General features: G+C 40.5%; 1 protein-coding gene across 2 annotated transcripts in view; it reads right to left on the reverse strand.

Moving 5' to 3' along the window:
* Positions 1–753: 753 nt before the first annotated feature.
* LOC129707733 (bridge-like lipid transfer protein family member 3B) overlaps positions 754–19275 on the reverse strand; it is an 80771-nt gene continuing 62249 nt past the window's right edge. For both annotated transcript variants that reach the window (XM_055652977.1, XM_055652978.1), the window contains 4 exons: positions 16138–16397; positions 14812–14920; positions 9692–9894; positions 754–1348 (listed from right to left, as the gene is read on the reverse strand). In XM_055652977.1, coding sequence (XP_055508952.1) covers positions 1232–1348; positions 9692–9894; positions 14812–14920; positions 16138–16397 — 689 coding nt within the window. In that variant the 3' untranslated portion in view covers positions 754–1231. The remainder of the gene's footprint in view (positions 1349–9691; positions 9895–14811; positions 14921–16137; positions 16398–19275) is intronic.

Here is a 19275-nt window from a genome sequence, read left to right on the forward strand (position 1 = left end):
TAATTGTAATTGTAATTGTAAATCTTTATTGTCATTTCCTGAGTATTCGCATACTCAGAGGAAACAAAAAAAACGTTTCTCGACCAGTGTCCATTCAGTTTTCGTTACAAAATAAATAGCAATTAAAGTTAAAATACATGTCATGAACAATTTAACCCTCTAATAACATTCAATAACATTCAACAGCCGTTCCGACTGGCAGCGGGGTGTTTGTGCGCGATACTTGGCAGGGGGGAAAGTTCATTTAACAGTCTTATAGCCTGTGGGAAGAAGCTGAGGAGCATCCTGCTGGTTTTGCAGCTGATGCTCCTGTACCTCTTCCCAGATGGGAGGATGGTGAAAAAGTCATGCGATGGGTGGTAAGGGTCTTTGATGATGGAGATGGCTCTGTTGATGCATCTCTTCTTGTATATGTCCAGCAGGAAGGGGAGTGGAGCACCAATAATCCTGCTTGCGGTCTTCACTATCCTGTCCAGTTGGTGACGTTCGTACGCCTTGCAGCTCCCGAACCAGGAAGTGATGCCGTATGTCAGTGTGCTCTCAACAGTCCCCCTGTAAAAAGTCCGTAGGTGTGTGGTGGGGAGGCCTGCTTTCCGTAGTCTTCGGAGGGGGTGAAGTCGCTGCTGGGCTCTCTTGACCAGAGCTGTGGTGTTGGCCGTGGACGTCAGGTCATCAGACAGGTGTAGTCCTAGGAACTTCATGCTGCTGACCCTTTCCACATCAGCTCCGTCGATGTGCAGAGGTGTTAATTAATGTTAATTAATTACAGTGCAAATTCAGACTCTTCTCCTCTGGAATTTATTTTACAGAACCAATTCATGATGGTTTAATAAAACTCAGGTCAATTGTATGAAAGAAATTACTTACCCACAATATTTTATTTCAAACTTCATTTCATATCCCTTTTAATGACAGCGCTGATTCTAGATTGTAGTGAATATCAACACCATTAACACATGGTGCAAAACCTATGCAGCCCAACAATGTTATAGTTATATTTATTTGTTTGAATGAGATCAAACAGACCTGTAGTTCTTTTTCACATTTAAAAGTTTGTCTGCAGCGGACAAATTAGGCTTCTCCTAATAAGGTTTGTTCAATGCTCAGCAAGAAGACTCTAAAGTTAATTATTTTTAAACCAATCAACAGTTTGCGATAGCTGTGCCCCAGCTTCAAGAAACTCCTGCTTCACTGCTGTCTTCAAAGAGCAATGACTGGCTGTGACTGGAGGTCAGTTAACCCTCCTGATTTGTTGCAGCAAGTCGTCTTTTTCCATGTGGGCCTCAGCAAGAGCCAATTTAGTTTTGGCTAGTTCCTGTTTTAGACATTCATTTTCTTCCAAAAGTAACTACAAAAAAAGGGAACAAAAAGATAATACAATTTTTTTTGCTTGAACACTAATGGGCCTGTCCCACTTAAGCGACTTTTTAAGCGACTACAGGAGACTATGCGTTCGCCACATGGGTGGTTGCCGGGAAATCGCCTTCATGTTCGTGAGTTGTGCCCTCACTCGCAACAAGTCGTAACGGCATTCTGGTCGCCACTAATTTTTCAATGAATAATATATGATCTTGGGAATATACAGTGAAGATATGTAGAAAAGATTGCCTGTACAGAGATCAATTGATATCTGTTAATGGGAAAAGATTGAGTATTATTTGGAACATGTTGAAAAATTGGCAGCGACCAGAATTTTGGCGTCATGGAGAGTAGTGAGAATTCTCGTGACGAAGGTGCAGTTGTAGTGAGTCGCCAGGAGGTCGTAGGTTGTCGCCGTTGCTGACCGGTGAATTTCATTGGCTCATTGGGGAAAAAAAAACGTAAACAGTAGTTTTCAGAACTAAGAATAACCGACCGGTAATGTTAATGTCTTACGAGCTTCACAGTCGTGTATCACCGGCTTCTTAAAAGTTGTCTCCACTCCTTTAACCCCATCCCGTCTCCCCCTTCTTCCCCCTCTCTCCCCTCTTTTAAAGGACTTAAGTGACCCTTCACATACACCGTGCTTTCACCGTCTTAATTACAGCGCCAACCTTCCTGTTCATCGTAGTGTGTCTGTATCACATTGGCTTTGCACCGTGTGAATTTCACTCAGACAGCGCTCCTCCCACTTGCCCTGTGCCCCTCCTGCACAACTGGCTGGTGAAGGAAGCGATGTGTGTATGTGTGTTCCACTCTGACAGTCACCGTTCGAGTCGCCGGTTTTTTAGCAGCCTGCTATGACTTGACATTCACTGGCAGTCGCTTGAAAAATCACCTAAGTGGGACAGGCCCATTAGTTACTCTTCAGTATCTAAATTCTCCCTTTACTCAATTTCTCTCTTCTGTGTCAATATATTTCTGATGGCCAATGTGCACAATGATTAACTAACATTCCAAGGGCTTACGTAATAGAGGGCACATGAAAGTAGTCTAGTGATTTATGTATGGCATACCCTCTGAGAAAGAGTATTTTCAAGATTCAGTGTGAACCTTTATAATTATAGATCACTGGAATTTAAAAGCAGTCAGTCACTCACCTAACTAGATAAATACTTATCTAATAAGTGGTGTATCAATGTGCTTACTTTGGAGACATTATGGTTAATTAAAGTGACCACTCGAATTTGACACTAAATATCCCAAGCAAGTTTTATTTAACGTGCTGTTCAGAAATGCAATAAAATTGTTCGCCAGGTTTTATTTTGGCAGGTAAACAGTATCAAACTTCAATTTGTAATACCGATATGTTCGTAGGATGGTACACAATGTGGACTAATCACACTGAGCAAAAAAGTCCAACATAGTGGCAGTGCAATGAATAAGATTCTGATCTTGGGAATATACAGTAAAGGTATGTAAAGAACTAGAAAAGATTGCCTGTACAGAGATCAATTGGTATCTGTTAATGGGAAAAGATTGAGTATTATTTGGGCATAGACTCAGTTATGCAGTTCAGAATTACGCCCTCTGGCCCACTGTATGCATGCTAATCTTTTTTGGTAATTTACACTAATCACATTTTTCCACCCAAGGACAGTATTCCTTCTATGCCTTGTCTATCGAACAAATGTTTAAATGCATCTTAAACATAGTAATTTATGATTGCACCATGATCTCTGGCAGCATGCTCGAAATATCAACCACTCTTTTTAAATAAACGAATCCATAAAATCCCCTCTAAGTTCCAACACTCTTTCCTATTTTCTGTATATGTCCTGCCCTTACTTGAATTCCTAAAATCTTTCAACTCACACATCTGAATTAAATTCCATTTGTCAATATACCGTCCATCTATCCAACCATCTATATCCTGCTGCACACGTAGATAATCTTCCTCACTACCCATATGTTTTCTTGTCATTCACAAATTTACTAATCAGGACAGCTTGGTGGCACAGCTTGTAGAGAGAGCTGTTTCACAGCACCAGAGTCCTTGGTTCTATCCCGACTTTGGGTGCTGTGGGTTTCTGCGTAGGTCTCCTCCAGTGGCACCATTTTTCTCCCACATCCCAAAGCCAAGTGGGTTTGTGGGTAGATTGGGTTCTATAGAAGATGCCTCAAAGTTGTATTCACACCCACAACTAATGTGAAACAAGTTATAAATATTCAGAGACCAGCAGAGGAGGACAAAGGGCTTAATTAGGAAAGGAAAAATAGATTATGAAAGACTTACAAAATTCTCAAGGGGTTGGACAGGCTAGATGCAGGAAGATTGTTCCCGATGTTGGGGAAGTCCAGGACAAGGGGTCACAGCTTAAGGATAAGGGGGAAATCCTTTAAAACAGAGATGAGAAAAACTTTTTTCACACGGAGAGTGGTGAATCTCTGGAACTCTCTGCCACAGAGGGTAGTTGAGGCCAGTTCATTGGCTATATTTAAGAGTGAGTTAGATGTGGCCCTTGTGGCTAAGGGGGTCAGAGGGTATGAAGAGAAGGCAGGTACGGGATACTGAGTTGGATGGTCAGCCATGATCATATTGAATGGCGGTGCAGGCTCGAAGGGCTGAATGGCCTACTCCTGCACCTAATTTCTATGTTTCTATGTTTAACTAATTACATAATTAATTGTCAACATTGGTGGCTTGGTAACAAGGTCACCTGATCTAGATGGAATGTATTCCAAGTTCCTGAACATTACAGAAGCTCTGATCGCATATTTGCAATCTGTCTCTAATATGGGAGTGATGCCAAAGGCTGCAATATTGTAAAGATTATCTTCCTGTTCAGTCAGAGCAATTAATTCACAGCCTTTTACAACTGGCAGTTCAGGCGCTTGCTACGGTACAAATTAAATGTTTTGCCTGTCGTCACCACCCACCTAGGGAGTACATCCCAGATTCCAATCACATTCTGGATTAAAATGTTCTTTCCTGGAACACCTTGAAACCTCATAAATCAAATCTAGCCCCGCCCTCTAGATTTAGATACCTTTGGTGAGGTGAAAAGGTTTCTACTATCTACCCTTTTTATGCTCCTAATAATTTTGAAAATGTCTCTCATTTTGATTAGGCACAAGCCCAGGATTCTCAGGAGTCAGAGGCAATGTTATTTTATTGTTTTAAGACATTATGACTATCCTTAAGAATTGGTTCCTTGGGCTTGTAATCTCTTCCTATGACAGGTGAGTGCCATTTCAGCAGTCTGGGTGTCAGGCATGCAAATGCTGTAACCCTTCCATTGGAGCTGGCCGAGTATGGTTCATACCCTCTGTGCTGGAGATGTTGGCCTGAGAGGTGATTATTATTCCATCAATTGGTAGTGCTATGCAAATATAGTATTGGTGGAGGAACTTCAGTATCTTGGGTTTTCTGCTGGATATAATTGTACTCTTAAGTACACACAAGGAAGAGATCTTTGTGAACGTTTCCAAATGGAAAGTTTGAACCATGGTGCCAAAGGAATATAAACTGATTTCAGTTTATCTGGGTACAAAGAACAGTGTTTAAAAATACCACACATTTGGTAATGAATTGGATAGTAAGGAAGATAAAGGCAGAGCAGGATGACACAACTTTGGTTGAGGTATTGCACTCTTGAAGGGCCAACATAGCAGTTCAGTTTAATCTAATTGGTACTCGTATGAAATGGTTGCAAGAACAGAGGCATATTAGTTATATTCATAAATATTTTACAAGACAGTTTAAAATGCAGTTAGGAAAGCATTGGGGATAAGTTTTTTGTAAATCGGCTCATTGATACAAAATGTGAGAGTGGTGCTAAATCTTTACAAATTATTGGTTCGATTATGCCATAAGTGCAGTGTTAAATTCTGGGCTTAGTTGACAAGACCTGAGTGTATATCAGGACTAAAATAGAAATACAACTTCATTTGGATGGGGAGAGCATTAGAGGTTAAGGAAAGATAAATAGTTTCCAAAATAATGAGCTAGCAGGGAGAAATTTTGGCCACATAGTCAAAGAGTCACAGATTTAAAACAAAAGAACCAGAGGAGAATATTTCATCCACAGGAATTGTAAAAGTCTGGAATTCTCCATCTGAAAATATGAAATCAAATTCAATAGAATTCCATGTACTTGAAGACAACTGATTTTAAGATTCTAAAAGAAAACATCTGGATTGGTTGATTAAATTAGACTAAGTAAAGCCTTCTTCAGTGTAATAATGTTGCAACCTTATAGCCAAAATGTCTGCTTCACCGTTACAAATGGCAGCATTGCTAACATTTGTTTTGCGTCCTTTGGTTCCACTTTCAAGCAGAAACCCTCAGGGATAGCTGAACATCTCCAACTCTACCTGTGTCTTTCACTTGTATTGTCACCATCTTTTCTGGTGGTCACATTTTCAGCTGGGCTAATTCAGGTTTTGGAGTTTCCTCCCACTACCTTCTCCTATACTCTTCCTTCTCTCTCCTGTTAAAATGCATTAAAAAAACTTGAATATGAGCTCTGCCATATCATCTCCTTATATGAACTGAGTTTTATTTGATAGTCCTGATGTGAATCACTTTTCCCAGCACTATATACGGTGCCCTCCATAATGTTTGGGACAAAGACTCATCATTTATTTATTTGCCTCTGTACTCCATAATTGGAGATTTGTAATAGAATTTTTTTTTACATGTAATTAAAGTGCACATTGACAGATTTTAATAAAGGCCATTTTTATACATTTTGGTTTCACCATGTAGAAATTACAGCAGTGTTTACACATAGACCATAGTTCTGCCAGGCCTGTATTGCAGCCATATTTAGCTTATGCTTGTTTTGGGGGCTAGTCCCCTCCAGTTTTCTCCTCAGCATATAAAAGGCATGCTCAATTGGGTTCAAATCGCGTGATTGACTTGGCCACTCAAGAATTGACCACATTTTAGCTTTGAAAAACTCCTTTGGTGCTTTAGTACTAGCCTTGGGATCTTTATCTTGCTGTAGAATGAACTGCCGGCCAATGAGTTTTGAGGCATTTGTTTGAACTTGAGCAGATAGGATGTGTCTATACACTTCAGAATTCATTATGCTACTACCATCAGCAGTTGTATCATCAGTGAAGATAAGTGAGCCAGTTCCTTCAGCAGCCATGCATGCCCAAGCCATAACACCCCCACCACTGTGTTTCACAGAAGAGGTGGTGTGCTTTGGATCTTGGGCAGTTCCTTCTCTCCTCCATACTTTACTCTTGCCATCACTCTGATACAAGTTAATCTTCGTCTCACCTGTCCACAAGACCTTTTTCCAGAACTGTACTTCTTGGCAAACTGTAACCTGGCCATCCTATTTTTGCGGCTAACCAGTAGTTTGCATCTTGCAGTGTAGCCTCTGTATTTCCGTTCATGAAGTCTTCCGCGGACAAAGGTCATTGACAAATCCACACCTGAAGAGCGTTTCTGATCCGTCGGGCAGATGTTTGGGGATTTTTCTTTATTATAGCGAGAATTCTTCTGTCGTCAGCTGTGGAGGTCTTCCTTGGCCTGCCAGTCCCTTTGAGATTAGTAACCTCACCAGTGCTCTCTTTCTTCTTAATGATGTTCCAACCAGTTGTTTTTGGTAAGCCTAAGGTTTGGCTGATGTCTCCAACAGTTTTATTACTTGTTTCTCAGTCTCATAATGGCTTATTTCACTTTCATTGGCACAACTTTGGTCCTCATGTTGATAAACAGCAATAAAAGTTTCCAAAGGTGATGCAAAGACTGGAGGAAAGACTTCTTCTTCTTCGGAGTTTTACGGCAGCCGGCATCCGTAATGTTGCATTGCTGCCACCTTCTGGCTTCATTCCACAGTACTCATGTCTTTAAATGATATCCTATTTATAAGCCCAGAGGCCCTCAAGAAATCAAACAACAACTTTATTCCTTTTCCTTTCCCTCCACACTCTAGAATGTTCTTTACTGATATTTCTGTCAATCCAATTTTCATCAGTCCTCTTTCTGTCTCATATCTCCTACATGCAACTAGAGCATGCTGAACTGTTTCTGGCTGATGGCATTCCTCACACAGCCCAGTAGGGTGTTTTCCCAATATTTTTAATGTGCTGTTCAGGTGGGTGTGTCCTATCCTCAATCTTGTTAATACTACCTGTTCCCTCCTGTTCCCCCCTCTTCTTGCTGTAATGCCCACTCTGTTTTGTAGCGAATAGAGGTGTCTCCCCTTTGTCTCCTGTTCCCAGTATTGTTGCCATTCCTGATTTATTTTCTTCCACACAATGTGTTTTCCTTCAGATTTGGATAGTTGTAAGTTTACCTCTATGTTTCTTTTTTTTTACAGCTTCCTTTGCTAATTTATCCACCTATTCATTCCCTAGAACACCAATGTGTGCTGGGACCCACAACAAAGTCACGTCACTGCCCCTCCTTGTCACTTGGCTTAATAGTAGCAGGATTTCATACACTAAGTCAGGCCGCCTATGGGATGCACCAGACCCAATACTCTGGATTGCAGATAATGAGTCGCTACATATTAATACTTTACATGGTTGCATCTGTTCCATCCACCAAACTGCCATCAAAATAGCGTACAGTTCCACTGTATATACTGTTAAATAGTTATTTGTTCTCTTGTAAAGCTCAACATTTATCCCCTACACTACCACAGCCGCCCCTGTTGTTTCAGCTACTGGGTCCTTTGATCCATCTGTGAAAATTAAGAGGTGTTCCCTGTATCTATTATCTATATGGTTATGATATTCTGTCTTTAGGTCTGAATTTTTGTTCCTCCTTTTTGCCTCCCATATCTCCAGATCAACTTTTGGGATGTTCAGTAACCATATTGGCACAGATGGCCACAATACTGCAGGGCAGAACTCTTTGTCCTCTACTCCCATGTCCCTTGCCACAACTCCTCCAATCCAGCCGGAGCTTCCAGACTGAGCCACCCCTCTCTCCCAGCATTCCTGTACTACCTGTTTTGTTGGGTGGTTCTCTCCATGACCCTTAAGGCTTAGCCAGTAATTAGCCATTAGTTGTCTGCGGCGCAGTCTCAATGGCATCTCCCCAGTTTCCACTTGTAGTGCACATACAGGTGACGTCCGCACACCTCCTATACAGATTCTTAGAGCTTCCGCTTGGACTTTGTCCAACTCGGACAACACTGACTTAGATGCTGACCCATAAGCTATACTGCCATACTCTAGTCTGGATCTGATCAGTGATACATAAATACGTTTAAGAGATAATACATCTGCTCCCCACTCTAAACCTGCCAAGCATCTCATTACATTGATGGCTTTTTTGCATTTTTCAATTATTTTTGTAATGTGGACCCTCCATGTTAATCTGGAGTCAAAATGAACCCCCAGGAAACGGAAATCTTTTACTCTTTCCAAATTGTTGCCGTATAGTTTTAACTGGACATCCTCTTTAATTTTTTTCCTTGTGAAAATCATTGTGACATCTTCTCTATAGAAAATTTAAAACCCCATTTCCCTCCCCACTCTTCCACCTGGGCTATCCCTTGCTGTACTTTTTCCACGATAAAATCTATATTCCTCCCCCTTCTCCATAGGCTGCCATCATCTGCAAAGAGCGATCACCCCATCTCTGGTTGAATGTTTGCAAATATATTATTGATCATGATTGAGAATAGGATCGGGCTTATCGCACTTCCCTGGGGAGTTCCATTCTCGACTACACATTTACTAGAGATGTCTGACCCTATTTTAACTTGGATACTTCTACCGTTGAGAAAATCCATTATCCAGTTAAAAATATTTCCTCCTACTCCCATTAAATGCAGCTTTATTAGAAGACCTTCTCTCCACAACATATCGTAAGCCTTCTCTACATCAAAAAATATGGAACTACAGATTCTTTTTTTTTGACTTGTGGAGGAAAGACTAGGTGCTGAGAGCTCTCGTATACCTGCATTAAGGAGGCAATTAAACACACCTGAGCAATTACAAACACCTGTGAAACCATGTGTCACAAACATTATGGTGCCCTGAAATGGGGGGACTATGTATAAACATAGTTGTAATTTCTACATGGTGAAACCATAATGTATAAAAATATTCTTCAATATAATCTGACAATGTGCATTTAACCATGTGATTTTTTCTATTACAAATCTCAAATTGTGGAGTACAGAGGCAAATAAATAAATGATGGGTCTTTGTCCCAAACATTATGGAGGGCACTGTAACTGCAACGCATTATTATTATTATATACATTACATTTTACTACCAGATTTTACAAATTAATTATGAACTGATTTTGGCGTGGAGAAAATTGTTTCAATTGTGCTTCTTATTAGTGCTTACCTTTTCTGTGTTAACTGAACACCCAACGGCCGAATTGTTGACTCCAACATCTGATTGCCCAGTTGCAGTTTGATCTTTTGGAACTGTTTGAGTAGATTGTGACACACATCGGACTTCCTTTGATTCATCACATTTTAAGCATGATAATACTGTTTGTTTTGTAATTTCACTATTTGGTAGCTTTTGACTAGAAAACTGGGCACCTGGATAAAAGAAACAAATGTAAACAAAAAAGTGAACAATTCATTAAAACACTATTAAGAAATTAATCTGTTCGAGGATTGGTGATTCAATTGTATAATGTGCATTCAGAGCTATATGAAAAATACAAATCTTGGACAGATTATTCACCTTTCAATCTAATGAAATATTGAACAGCTATTACATTCATCTATTGATCATCAATGACAAGCATTATTAATTATTACAGATTTAAGGTTTTGGACATTGGACGTACAACAAATATTCAAACCATCATTAAAACCTCAACTAAAGGGCCTGTCTCAGGCGATTGTTTGGGCGATTACAGGCAACTGCTGCAAATTTTTCAACATGTTGAACAATTTTCGGCAACAGTGGTGACAATTTTTGCTGTCGTAGGTTGTAGCCAAGTGTCGTAGGTGAATTCCATTAAAACTAGTCCCTGGCAGTCGCCTAAAGAGTCGCCTTAGTGGGACAGGCCCTTAAGTATATGGAGAAATGGAGATTGAAGGGCTCAACTCAAAAATCTTAACATAACCTAATGTAGATTTTTTTTTTTGCTTAAAATGATAAATTATTTTTCAGGCAGTGCTTTGTGTAAAATGTTCAAATGTTGCATTCAGCACACAAGCAGGTTTGTAGGTCATCGTGATAAAGTGAGAGGATGCTATGACTTGGATTGATGTCAAGAATTGTGTATTCCAGTGCTCATGGTTATTTTAAGATAAATCTTTATGTGAATAGGCTATGTTTAGTATGATTAGTACTAATGAGAGATTAATACAAAATCTTACAAATATTTTGAACAATGAAAGCTATATTCAACATAAATAAAGGAAAAAAATTGTTTTGTTACAATATGTTCTGCTCCACATCGGACAAACAAGAGAATGAATTCCTCTGGACATGGAAATATTGCCAGTCTGTTGGCAAACAATGCATTATCTTCAGCTCTAAGAAGGCCAAATCAATAATGTCCCAGACAAATTAACTTGCACAACTACCACACTTCTATACTGATGCCAGACTTTAATTTAATTCATCGCCTGTGTTTAACGTCTGGGGATAGCTGGGAATGATGTCAACATTGGAATTAATGCAGACACAAGAAGCAAAGTACATACATTAATTCTTAGGCTGAATTGTCACCTGGATAGAGTGCAGTTTTTAAGACCATTGTCAAGGAAGAAATTGCTCACCAATCGGAGGATAACTTTGTGCAAATCTTCAGGATTGTGGCAATGGCAAATTTACGAAAGGGACATGCAATGCTCTATTCTGTGTTTATACAATATATTTCATAGAATATTATCAGAATATCCATTCATCATTTCAAATTACAGTTAACCTTTTTCTAAACCCATTTGTTGTTTGAACAGTTAATGGATGTACAAGGCTGCTGAGACATCCATCCTCAACAATGGTAGGGCCTGACATGCTAAAGTACAGGCTGATGCAATCAAAGCTTTTTAGCAAAAGTGCAAGTCAGTGATCCAGCTGGACACCAGACTTGCATAGACTTGCAAGTGAAAACAATTTTGTTCTTATGGCAAGTTAGCTTTTAATATAATATTCATTGACTAATTTAAGAAAAGCAATGCAAAATAATTAGCGAGAACAGCAGCTTCAGCCAGACGTTATATAGGCTTGAAAGACGGGAAAGGTCTGGAAAATGTGCAAGAACCAGTCTATTTAATATTTGGAGAAATGTTTCTCCTTGAGAATGCCATAAAAGGAAAATGAAATGTAAAAGAAAGTCAGTTTATCTCCCGAGATCAGATATTTTACAATACTTTTGGTGATACTTCTTAAGATTAAAAAAAGTAATTCTTTGTTGCATCTTAGTGGGATGAAAAGGTTTACTATTTATATGAAAACTTTACAAACAAAATTAAGTATTACAAGTAGTAGAAATAAGAAACTGCAGATGCTGGTTTACAAAACAAATAGACACAGTGTTCGAGTAACTCAGCAGGTCAGGCAACATCCCTGGTCTAAATGCAAAGGTGACATTTCAGGTCAACCCGAAATGTTCTCCAGTGATGCTGCCTGACCCATTGAGTTTGTCCAGTATTTGTGTCTTTTTCAAATAATGCAAAGCTCATCTCAGAAACACAGCGCCAATAATCTAAACTGACATTCCATTGCAGAATGAAGTGCTGCACTGCCAGATTGTGTGAGATAGGAACCAAAGGTTCCACCCACTTTCTTAGAAGAACGTTAAAATAAAAACAAATTGGTTTTTAAGAAATTATATGGGCATTATCCCTGGTGTTCAGACCAATATTCATTTGTCAATATTCATTTAGGGCAGCACGGAGGCACAGCGGTAGAGCTGCTGCCTTACGGCACCAGAGATCCGGGTTCAATCTCGACCGGGTGCTGCTTGTACGTATGTACATTCACCCTGCGACCTTGTGTTTTTTTCTCTGGAATGCTCGGGTCTCCTCCCACATTCTAAAGACATGAAGGTTTGTAGGTTAATTAGCTTCTGTAAATTGTCCCTTGAGTGCAGGATAGAACTAGTATTCGCTGATGCAGACTCGGTGGGCCGAAGGGCTTGTTTCCATATTGTATCTCTAAACTAAACCAACATCATTAAATTCAGACTGACTGTTATATTTCTATCATTATTGAAATCTCCAAACTCATCAGCTCTTCCAAACCCACTACCTGCTCCCTCGACCCTCTCCCCACTCCCCTGCTGAAGTCCTGCCTCCCCGTGCTCTGCCCCTACCTCACTAATCTCTTCAACTGCTTATTGTCCCAAGGAATTGTCCCCTCCGCTTTCAAAACTGCTGCTGTCACACCAATCTTAAAGAAACCTGGTCTTGATCTCTCCTCTCTCATTAACTACCGCCCAATCTCAAACCTCCCCTTTCTTTCAAAAACCCTGGAGCGTATCGTTGCGTCGCAACTTCATTCCCACCTCCTTGCGTATAACCTACTTGAACCCCTCCAATCTGGCTTTTGCCCCCTCCATAGCACAGAAACTGCTCTCCTCAAAGTCCTCAACGACCTCCTCACCTCTGCTGACACTGGTTCCCTCAACATCCTCATCCTCCTCGACCTGAGCGCAGCCTTCGATAAAGTGAACCATAACATCCTGCTCACCAGACTCAAAGACCTCGGCATTGAAGGTTCTGCACTCAGCAGGCTCCGTTCCTACCTTTCCAACAGATCCCACTTCATCTCTCTCCACAACCACACCTCTGCTACAGCCACAGTCACTCAAGGCGTTCCCCAAGGCTCCGTACTCGGCCCCCCTCCTCTTCATCATCCACATCCTCCCCCTTGGTCAGATACTCCGCCACTTCAACCTGGACTTCCACTGTTACGCCGATGACACCCAGATCTACCTCGGCACCAAATCCCCCCCCCCCCCCCCCTCCTCTCCCATATCGACTCCTGTTTGTCAGCTATAAAAACCTGGATGCAACATAACTTCCTCAAACTCAACGGCGATAAGACAGAATTCCTCCTCATAGGCTCCAAAGCCACACTCAGCAAAATCAATAACCCCACTCTCACCATCGACGGCACCACTGTCTCCCCATCTCCCCAGGCCCGCAAACTTGGCGTGATCTTTGATTCCACCCTCTCCCTTGAGCCTCACATCCGCCATGTCATTAAAACCTCCTTCTTTCATCTCCGCAACATCGCCAAAATCAGACCCTCTCTCACACCTCCCGCTGCTGAAAGACTCATCCATGCCTTCATCTCCTCCCGACTGGACTATTGCAACTCACTTCTCCTTGGCATCAGCTCCACCTACATCAACCGACTCCAACTGGTCCAGAACGCAGCCGCCCGACTCATCACCCACACCAAATCCTGGCATCACATCACTCCAGTCCTCAAACAACTTCACTGGCTTCCCATCTCCCACCGGATCACCTACAAAATCCTGATCCTCACCTACAGAGTCCTCCACCATCTGGCCCCCCCCATATCTCACTGACCTCCTCTCCCCTTACCAACCCTCACGGACCCTCAGATCCACATCAGCCGGTCTCCTCTCCATCCACAAGTCCAACCTCCGCAGTTTTGGGGACAGAGCCTTCTCCAGGGCAGCTCCCAGGCTCTGGAACTCCCTCCCCCAACTGATCCGCAATTCCGTGTCCCTCACCATCTTCCAGTCCCGCCTCAAGACCCATTTCTTCACCTCTGCCTATCCTTAGCCCCACGATCCCCTCCCTTTTCATCTGTGCATTAATTGCCTCATATTGTGTTTTGAATTGTATTCTGTCTTTACTTTGTGTACTAGTCATGTCTCTACTATTTATTTCATTCCCCTTACATGTTTTTCCTCTACCTGCTAAATTTTTGTAAGGTGTCCTTGAGACTCTTGAAAGGCGCCCATAAATAAATTTTATTATCATTATTATTATTATTATAACAGTGACAATATTTCAAAAGGTATTTAAGAGGCTTGAGAGCACATTGGTGCGTCCGAAAAGAACAATCAAGGCAAACGTAACCCTAAGTGAGTGTTTCCAGCTTTCTGCTTTATTGATTACTGTGGCTGTATAAGTGCAGTTAAATATTTCTCGATATAATTTTTGATGAACTACATTTCCAAAACTATGATTCTCATGTTACCCTCATGTAGGGTGAGAGCTCTAAATTTATTAAAAACATTTTAAACACTTTCCATCAGCAAAAAGCAAATGTCAAATAATGTTGAGAAATAATCACAACCTATTTATTGTCTTAAGCTTAGGAGACAGTAGTTTAATTATTATCTGTAAGAGATACAATAGCAATTACAATATCGATATTTAAAAGAATGTTACCTCTGAGCTATGATTATCAACAGGTTTTTGTAATTTAAAAAATGTTTATGTAAATCAAATCACAAAATGAATTTCAAACTGGTCTTAGATCTTGTCCTATCTAAAAATTAAACATTTCCTCACCTCCAATGCAAAATCTTCCATCATCATTTCTGCTCACAATCAGTTGATCGATAAACAGCTCCACCGGCAGTGGATCATGGGCAGATTGATCACGACATGGATTGTCATCCTTCGAATAAAATTGTTGCACATTTTTAAAATGCTATTATTATGGAAATAAAAAGTTAGTGCAAAAATTCCAAAACAGTTTTTGTATATTTCCCTAAATAATCAACAAACAGATCAAGTCTCTGTGGATCAAAAACAACAAAAGCCACAAGCTGCGGGTTCCAATAGAGACCATGACTTGGTTAGGGATGATCTGTCACATTAAGTACCATACCATAAATCCTCCACAAAGAGTGTTATAATAAAATGGAAAAAAAGTACAGAAAAATAATTCTGATTTTCTTTAAATTGTTAACTGCACACTCAATTACAGAATATGAAGTATGAATATCTCAGATGTTTTTAGCTGTGGTGCAATATTGTCCATATCCATGGATCACACTGAGAAATACCTCAGTTTAGTTATGCATCATCTTTGAGCAAGTGGGTCTCAGCATCAACCATTGATTTATACTAAATTGGCTGATCTAAAGACAAAAGTAAATAGCTATAATCCCACACATCTGCCAAAAAAAAACTAGGTAAAATATTTAATTAAAGTGTCAAATCAAGTATATAAAAAGACAAAGGGGGAAAAAGGAATGACTCCATAAAAGAGAAGTGACACAAAAGAACCAAACCATTAAACATTTGATCTAATTACATTTAGGATTGTAATTGCTGTTAGAGATTTTGAAGGACAAAGATTCCAGTTGCAAAGGTAGTTCTCAGTGCCAGGCCTGTTAACTGCAATTAAGACATCTAATGTCATGAAAAGACTTTTAATGCCAAAACATTATCTGGGGAACTATATTTTGTTGTTAACACTGCTTGCCATATAATATAACCGAATGAATGGTGAACAGATGGCAAAATGTTGTTTCAGCATTTCTACTGAAAGTAATATAGAATCGCTTATTTTTGTGTTTAACATGTGATATTGGAAACAGCTGCCCAATTTTATTTTACATAAATAAATGTTAGCTTGATATTTGCTGTACAAATCCAACCCTTCTGCAGCCAACACACTAAAACATCACTAATGCATTTGCTGATCTTACAGAGACTATATTCAAATAAAGATCACTAATTTTCTATGATTTTGCACGTACTAGCTTTTTATAGACAGATTGACAGGTGGGGCACACACAGTTTTCACCAGCAATAAAATTTCAAGTGGGAACTTTGCTGACAATCACATTTCACTACATTATTGTGAAAATGTTTTCCAGAACATACCTTCAGGTTTATCCTAGTGCCCATGATTTCAATCTTCATGGGGATTATGTCAGCAGGTACGTCATCTTCCAAAAATACTCCTAAATTTGTGAGGGAAGATACCAGGAACTCCGAGTTGAAGTTCTTAATCATGCATTGCAAGAATCCATTCTGGGCTGCAAGTGGTGAATGGACACCAGCACTAGGCCCATTCTCGAGCCGTAAACTCACTTCAGGCAATTCTTTCTTGCATTCTTGCGTCATTGAAGACTGGTGTCGATCTGACCATGATTTAAAAAAATGTAATAAAACAAAGTCAAAGGAGGCAGCTCCACTGTTTAACAAATTACTTCAATAGAAGTCAAGTTTGTTGATGCGTGCTTATTTCTAACAATCTTTTTTAAATGCCAAAATGTATTTTTTCCTTGCTTAACTGATAAAGCATAAATTGAATATCAAAAACATTTACTGTTCCTTAAATTACAAGACTAATTTCTTGACAATCTATGACCAGTCTTAGACCTCTTGATGCAAATTTTCTTCTCACATGTGGCATTCGGACTGACTGAACAACCAATATAATCCAATGCTGACTGAAGGATACCAGCAACTGACATAATTTCATTTCAACGGTTCGTCTCAAATCTGATGCCACTGCACTTAAAAAAGTACAAAAATGCTTGTCCTCAAAATTAATGAGAAACAGCAGTGGTAAAGAACTGAAAATTATTAATGATTAGTTAGATCCTCTTAAATATTCTTAACTATGTCCTATTCTCTATACTATCATGGCACTGAATATTCGTTGTGCAATTTTGTGCCAATAAAATTCTACTGTTCACACAGCTGACGAGTTTTTTTTTTAAAGAAATTTGTTTTTACTTTGAAAATGTTTGAAGTATAAATGTAATACTGCAAAATATTTCAAATAACATGGAAAGACAAGTTAACTATTAGGAAGACTCCTAATTAATTGGCAACTCACTTATTGACCTGCAGGATGTTTTTGTGTTCTGTAAAAAATCTGCACTTAAGATTTTAAAATCCCACATCAAGAATGCAGTAAAAGTACAGTAAAGAGATTAAACATAAGCCAATTAAAGCTCACATAACAGTAAAACCCTGTAAATGTCCGGTTTTGACCATTGATAGGAAGCTGGAGTGCCTGAAGCAACAAAAAAAGGTACCACTAATACAACTCAGCAAAATATGGAAATGGTGAACAGGTGGCTGGTAATTAAAAGAGCACTGGATTCTTGTGTTCTTAGCTTGTGCATGAGTGATGTGTCTAAAGTAAATCAATGACAATAATAAATCAATGCAGATTTGACAATAGCTTCTTCCCAGCAACCATCAGGCTCTTGAACAGTGCACAACACTAACCCTCTTTCAGCAACTATGATCTTCTTTGGACTGGTTGCACTACAGACTTTGATTTTGCACTATTATAGTTACTTAGTATTAATTAATTGTATTATTGTTATTTATCCATAGGTTGACACAAGGAAGTGTAGATGCTGGAATCTTGCGTAAAACACAAGGTGTTAGATGTTATTGCATGAATGGGCCTGCTAAACTACAGCAAGTGTTCTGTTGCCGGTATATCTGACAACCAACCACTCTTGACTCTTGAAACAAACATCTGGATAAAGCAATGCTGAAATGGTTCAATCAAAGGAGGACAGTTACACGAGGAAATATGTGTGGTGAGCATGTCAAGTTTCCTTTTGATGCTCTAGACGTGGAGGGAAATTTTGGAGTTCATCTGGTTGTCTGATTTAGCTCAAAAAACACAATAAAATTGGCATTCAAGAGAAGTTAAGTGAAGATAATTCACAACTAATAGTATCCAAAGAGAACTCATACATTCAATAAAAAATGTTACAACTCAAACAGACTTAAAATGCAAACTAAACAAAACATTATTGGAAATACCTTCCACCAAAGACTCAATGGCATATTCCAGGCCAGAAATGGTGTAAGGAATGACGAACAAGTACTGTGAAAATGCAACAGACTCAAACTCATGCTTTGCAAGACTAGGTTAGATAGGGCATCTTGGTTGGCATGGACGAGTTGGGCCATAAGGCCCGTTTCCATGCTGTATCTATCTATCATCATATCATATACTTATTAAAAGTTTGATCTTGTAGGTGTGTATGTGTATATGTGTGTGTCTTTATATTTTCGCAAAAACACTACGCGGTAACAATAAGATTTTTGCATATTCTGACACATTTTCCCCCTCTAAGCAGTGAGCAACTTCATTTCAAATTTTATGCTTTATTTCATGACATTGCTGATTAAAGTTTAAAAAAAACACCCTTTTAAAATGACCAGCTTCCACTGATGACGTCACAATGAGGTGGGCGGGCATGAGCTCGGAGCCAGTTTCACACACAAAATATTCCACGTGCTTCGAGTGACGTCAGGGGAGCGCCACATTTCCTGAACATTCCTCAAATACTTCACCACCTCCCTAACGGTCGATCTGCTTCATTCTCACTCCTTCATGCTTTGTTCTGATGTCACAATGAGGTGGGCGGGCACCATGGCTCAGATCGGCGCCCGTTTCACACACGCCCGCGGCCTCGCTTGGGTCCTCGGGTCCATGCCCACCCGCCGCCTGGTGGATAGGCTGCTGTTGCGGGCCGAGCCCGGCGACAGGCCCTGGGCTGGAGCCGAGCCTGGAGCTGCAGTGAGGTCCGAGCCTGGAGCTTGGGAGGGGGCCATGACTGGGGCCGAGAAAGAAGCCGCCAGTGGAACCAAGCGCGAGCCGGGGTCAAGGACAAGCCCGGAGATGAAATCGGGGCCTGGACTGGGGCCCATGCGGTGGCCGAGCTGACGGCTGCAGTTTACAGCCACGGCCAGGCTGAGTACGAGAACCAGGCCGGGTTCAGGGCCCTGGCGATGCTCTATGACCTGGATATGTGCTATGCCAGGGAATGGGAGGGGAGGAGGATGAGGGAAATGAGGGAGATGGGGTGGGCTCTCTATCCCCTCCCTCTCTGCCCCTCTCCCTCTCTACCACCTCCCCCTACCATCCCTCTCTACCCCTCCCTCTCAAAGGAGTGGTGAGTGTTGGGACCTATGGGTGAGTGGTGGAGTATTATGTTTGGGGTCCAGCCCTCCCCTGTGACGCCACACCCCCTCCCTCCG

The sequence above is a fragment of the Leucoraja erinacea genome, chromosome 22, assembly GCF_028641065.1.
Source record: "Leucoraja erinacea ecotype New England chromosome 22, Leri_hhj_1, whole genome shotgun sequence".
Lineage (NCBI taxonomy): Eukaryota > Metazoa > Chordata > Chondrichthyes > Rajiformes > Rajidae > Leucoraja > Leucoraja erinaceus.